The 5,608-nt window shown below is 52.8% G+C and overlaps 1 protein-coding gene across 1 annotated transcript; it reads right to left on the bottom strand.

Annotated features, from left to right (window-relative positions):
- Positions 1-378: 378 nt before the first annotated feature.
- SYNDIG1L (synapse differentiation inducing 1 like) lies at positions 379-3,971 on the bottom strand. Its single transcript, XM_010168314.2, has 3 exons — positions 3,504-3,971; positions 2,126-2,263; positions 379-537 (listed from the first exon to the last, which is right to left on the bottom strand). The coding sequence occupies exons 1-3, from the start codon at positions 3,930-3,932 to the stop codon at positions 379-381; spliced, it is 726 nt and encodes a 241-aa protein (XP_010166616.1). The 5' UTR covers positions 3,933-3,971.
- Positions 3,972-5,608: the final 1,637 nt, after the last annotated feature.

Here is a 5,608-nt window from a genome sequence, read left to right as displayed (position 1 = left end):
CCTGGGCACCAGCAGTGGATCTCCCAGCTGTGGGGCTGGGACGGGAAGCTGTGGCCCTGGAGCAGGGGTGGTGGCACCAGCCCAGCAGCAGCACGCAGTGTCTTTTCTGCACATCTTCTACCTGGCAAATGTGCTTCTCCTGGTCCCAGCAGCCAGGCTGGTGCCCCATTCCCCGCTGTTGGATGGTGGCACCCTGCAGCCTCGGGGAGAACGGGGGTCTGCTCTTTGTCTGAAAGGGGAAAGAGGCTGCACAGGGCATCCGCGCCAGGGTCCTGTGGTGCAAGCAGCCCTTGCAGGCACTGGCGCCCCGTGCTCTGCAGGAGAGCTCAGTCCCAGGAGGGCTGGCAGCTGGGGACAGCGCTGATGTGCAGGTGGCAGCTATACGTGTCCCCCTTTGGAGAGATAAGCAATCAGTGCTACCACCACCCCAATGTACACTCCTGTGCCGATGGTTATGGAGAGTGCGGCGAGGAAGAGAGCTCGGCGGGAAGCTGAACTGGCCAGATGGAAATCTCCTTTGGAGACAGCCTTGCTGGTCTGGAAGGAGAAGAAATGCTCATTGTTCACAGCTGTACCAACCTGGTCTTTTAGCCTGTGTGCAGTCACTGCACTTCTGAGTCAGCTCCCTTCCCTGGCCACTGCATCCCATGAGACATCCGTCAGTCCACGAGGGCTCAGTACAGCAGTGCCTCCCACACACATTTCCCTCTGGATTTTGCCTCCAAGGGAAGCGTGGGCTTTGGCTGTTTGTCTGAAAGCCATCTGGGTGCTGAGCCAGAGCTGTGGGTGGGCAGCAGGACCCTTGTAAGTGCAGGCAAACAGTAGGTGCACAGCGGTGATGGCTGCGGGGTATCAACGAGATACAAATATACCCTGTCCGTGTATATAACGAGTCCTGCCTGGTCTCAGGGAGCTGATTCCAGACAGCGCAGCCCCTGGGTCTGGCTGGGCTGCCGCTGATTTTGCTTGCATGGCGTTTTCAGTTGGAGCCTATTTACTATAGAAGGGCTGATGGAGCCAGTGATGGAGGAAAATACAGGTGCTGGCTCTCTGGGCTGGTGACTTTCAGCTTCCCTCAGGGCTCAAGGCACATTCAAAGCTACTCTTTAATATTACCTACTGTTTGTGTTTGAGTTGTCATGTGGAGATCAGGGCACCCACTGTGCACAGACATTGAATAAAGAGATGGTCCTTGCCTCAGTGAGTGAACAAAAGTGGTAGTTACAGCAAATGGAGCTAAATTTAAATTGCACCAAGTACATCATCACATGGAGAGTGCACTGTGCTACCCTGCACAACATGGAAAAATGGGAAATCAGCCACTCCTTGGGGTCCTAATCAGTTAAAGCTTCCCCTGCCTCTCACTGCCTCTGTGCCAGGTACTCATGTATTTCTCCATTGCTCTTTCTGTCATCTTGATTTAACTTCTTAATGCCCCCCCCCCATCTATTCTTGATACATCAGCTTCTATGCAAACGTAGAGTAGATCCCTTGGCTCTGCATGAATTATTCACAGTGATGTGAGTGAGTCCAGGTTCTGGGCTAAGCCCTCAAGAAGGCAGCAGCTTCTCTGAACTGGTGTAGCCCGAGGGCTACCACCCTCTCCAACCTCTGCCAGCCTGGTGTTGGCTCACACAGCTTAGCCAATGTGTGCCAGAAACAAGTGCAATGGGGGAGCTGTAGTGTGATATGGAGACCAGGCTCCCTGTTGAGTCCAGTCTCCAGAGCAGCCTGATTCCCGGGGCATAAGCTGCATTGGACTGGGTCATGGACCTCTGCACTACTGGAGAGTGGGAGGGCAGATGGGAAAATACCGTTTTCCTGAGCCTGGGTGGAGGGTGAGAACCTGGGCAAGGGGCCAAGGGGAGCCCCAGTTTCCTAAATAAGACCCAAAGGAAAAGCCTGACCTCCAGTAGGCCACACAAGAGCTGGAGGGCTTGCAACCCCACAGCAGTTGTGGAAACATCCAGGAGCACCTTTTGCCTCAGCCCTCAGGGGTCTGGGCATGGCACAGAGATGAGCCTTGGAGCGAGAAAGGTGCCCGGTCCCCTCCAAAGGCTGCTGTGGCTTGCAGGGCCCTTGCTCCAGCACTCGGTGTGTGCAGGCAAGCAAAGGGATCTCTTACCCCTTGGGAGAAGTAGAAGGCAGCAATCCCCAGGGGCCAGAAGCAGCACAGCATGGAGAAAAGGGCCAAGCCCAGGTGGTCCCGGGGGGGAAGCATCAGGAAATGGTCCTCACTTTCGCTGTCGCTGGAGGAGTCACTCTGCAAAACCAGATGGATTCAGCACATGCCCACCTCCCTGTGCCACCCTGTGGGCTACGTCTCAGCCCCTCTCCTCCCAGCTCCCGCTCTCTCCTGGGCCCATCACATAGTCTCACACACGTTTCCCACCTGAAAATTCAAGGAGTGGGTTTCAAAAATATTTTAGCCTCCTCGGCCTGGTTTGATGAGAAAAAATGTAGCTCAGCAAATTCGGGAGCAGAGTGGATTCTCGGCTCCCTGCCAGAGCAAATGCTGAGCTTGCTTGCTGGGGGTCTGGGATTTCCCTGGGAGATAGATAGTCTTAAACTGAAATATCTTGAGCTTTGGCAGAACTGTTTGTCAGCTTAAACTAACTTAAACAAAGTGCCTTATCCCCATAAGGGACTAAGAGATCAATATCCTGCTAAACTAATTTAGCAAGTGAGAGGAAGTGGTTGAATTGGAGCCTCCATCACAGGGACGACGTGTCCTGTCCCCTCAGCGAGCGCATTGCTCAGAGCAGCTGTGGTCAGCCCTCCTGCCTTTGGGCACTGCTCTGCCAGCCATAGACCAGCGTGGAAGTGATGTGTCTCTGTGGGGAAGGCACACAGAGGTGGGGACACCCCTGCTGCAGGCTGAAAAGGCCACACCACCAGCACCTAAAACAGCAGAGCTGTGCTGGGTCATCAGACACCAGATCCAGCAGGCTCCGGGGATCTGCTCCCACCTCTTGAGGTAACATTCCTGGTCTCTGCACTGCCATTGTGGTGGGGCACAGAGCACAGCATGAGGCTGCTTTGCCAGCTCTCCTTCCTTAACAAGATTCATCCTGTCTATATATAAAGCTTTCTCTCAGCTGCTGCTCTCGGGCATGCGAATTTTGCTGTTATGCAAGGATTACTATTTCTCATTAGCTTGAGTGCCACGGCGGTGGCAGGCTCCCCTTGTCAAAGGGTCCCCATATCTCAAGGGTCCTGCAGACATGGCCCCACCTCCCCTTTGCTCCCAGCGGGCATGCAGCCAGGCTGCCCTCAGGGAAGCTGACCTCCTTCCAAGGTCTTCAGTGAGGAAAAAAGAACAGAAATTGTAAGGAGGAAGAAGAAATTTTGGGTGCACAGGGAGAGGCTGGTGAGGTAGGAGATGGTAAGGTCTGGGGAGGAAGCTCTGGAGAAAGAAGGGAGAATAAATGACCAAGCATTTGGGCTGATGGCCAGAGTTACCAGAGAAGGAGCTTGTTGCCATCCCACCTGGCAAAGCTCACCTCGTACTCCTGGAGCTCCTCTTCCTCCACCTCATAGGACACGGTTTGGATGCGGATGTCACTCTCTACCAGGCAGGACCCTTGTGCCTCATGTGCATCAGGACCTTCGGATGGAGCCTCTTTGCTTTCCATAAATGTGGTCTCGCAGTTTTCCATCTTGCTGTCCTTGGCCTTGAGAGCAGTCTCATCCTTCACGAGGATGAAATTGGGACCGTACAAGGCTTCAACAGCCAGCTGCAGGGAGCTGGCATCCAGCAGCTGGTGAGTCCTGGCACCACCAGTGTTTTGGAAGATGTAGGAATACAGTTTCCCTTGGCAGCGATGACTGGGGTAGTCCTGGCTGTGATGCTGGTGGTAAGAATAGCTGCTGTGAAGGTGCCCATTGGCCTTGGCCAAGAGCGGGTTTTGGAGCTCGCGCACACTCTCCATGCTGCCAGTCGTGGGACGGAGCGATCTTGTGGGAGCAGAGAGAGTGCAAAGGAGGAGGCTGTTATTTCAGCAAGGTGAGGGAGCAGAAAATCCTCTTGCCCATGTGGAGCTGATGTCAAGACGAGGCTAGTGGGAACAGAAAGATTTGGCAATGCTGGAGAAAACAAGAGCCCTCCCTCCCTCCCTCTCCGCAGCTTGAATGCTATCTCGGCAAACTGAGCATCTCTTCATCTCTCCCCAGCTGGTAGTAAGATAAGGATGCAGCTCTGCAACAAAATGATCTGATTCAGGCTGGATTAAGATGAGGAGCTGCTGTATCTATAATGCATCTTGAGATGGCCACGTGCAGCCTGACAGGAAAGGACCTACTGCATCTTTTCTGCGGGTTCATAATTTGTGCTGCGATAAAGCGTAACAGGACAGAAGTAGATAAGGTGCTGACAGCCACCTGAGGGGCCTCCCTGACTTCCCAAAGTCGGGGCTTACACAGCGATTTACAGCCCTCTGGGCATTACTCATGCACTTAACTGGCTTTCAGGTACCTGGGAGGTTTTCAAGGGCTCTTCCAAGGCTGAGCTGGGGCTGGGGTGAGAGTAGCTAGCCATGGAGGGAAGCCAGGAAGCTGCTGTGAGGACATGGAGGTGGTGTTTATGCTGGGGTGGGGAGTGTTGGATGCTTAGCCAGCTGTGCAGAGGAATGGAGGGATGTGGAGGTCAAAGGGAAGACCCCACAGGGCAATTTAAGTGAATGGCCCATCACATCAGACCTCTGTTTAAACCATCTCCACCCCTGGGTACAGTTGGCAGATGTGCAGCCCTGGCTCTGGGCAACCAGCTTCAGAAAATGCAGAGTCCAAATGGGATCTTCAGCTACAAATGTCAACATGGGTTTCTTCCTTATGAAAATTCACCCTCTTCCCCATTCCTCCATTTCAGAATGCTGAAACCTTTTGCTGCCTTTTCTTTTTTCTCATGAAAATTTCCAAGCTTGAAATATTTCAAGTCCTTTTGTTTGGAGGAGCATTTGCTATTTTGGCTTCCCAACCCACCTCGGTACAAAGAAAATGTGTAGTGAAATACCAGTGTTCCCCAGGAGAAACAATTACTTTGCACTCTTCATTACCTGAGTCCCGTGTTTTACAGCTGCTCTCTAGTATGTTCCCAGCTCCTAGACTGTGCCACCTTATTGCCTTGCAACCCCAAATGTTCTTGTCCTCCTTAGAGACCTCTATCACTGCCTCCTCTGCAGGGTGCTGTGTAACATGCTTCCAGCTGCTGTGGGGTTCCCTGAGCCTCACTAGGCTTTCCGATAGAAAGCACATCACCTTGGCTTTAATTCGTTCTCAAGAAGAAAATCTCAATAAAGAACTTGGCGTTGAAGACTCCAGGGAGTGAAAAGCCCAAGTGGTTCTGTCCCCTTGGCCAAACTCTGACACACTGCGTAGGTTGGATTGTTCTACCCAGTTTTAAGCATGCCTGTCGATGGGCTTTGTTTTGGCACTGGTCGTTGCATTTTGGAAAGCTGCTCAGGAAAATTAAGCCATTCAAAAATACCCCTGAGCTGCTAAAATTCCACATGTTTTGGTGAATACTCTCTACTTCTCCCGCCCCAAAACCATTCTCTGCTTTCTGCAGTCTCCCACCCTACTAATAAAGCCTGTAATGGCTCGTGCAGCA

This window comes from Antrostomus carolinensis, unplaced genomic scaffold (assembly GCF_000700745.2).
Source record: "Antrostomus carolinensis isolate BGI_N321 unplaced genomic scaffold, ASM70074v2 scaffold47235, whole genome shotgun sequence".
Taxonomy (NCBI): domain Eukaryota; kingdom Metazoa; phylum Chordata; class Aves; order Caprimulgiformes; family Caprimulgidae; genus Antrostomus; species Antrostomus carolinensis.
This window is presented reverse-complemented; position numbering and strand designations above follow the sequence as displayed.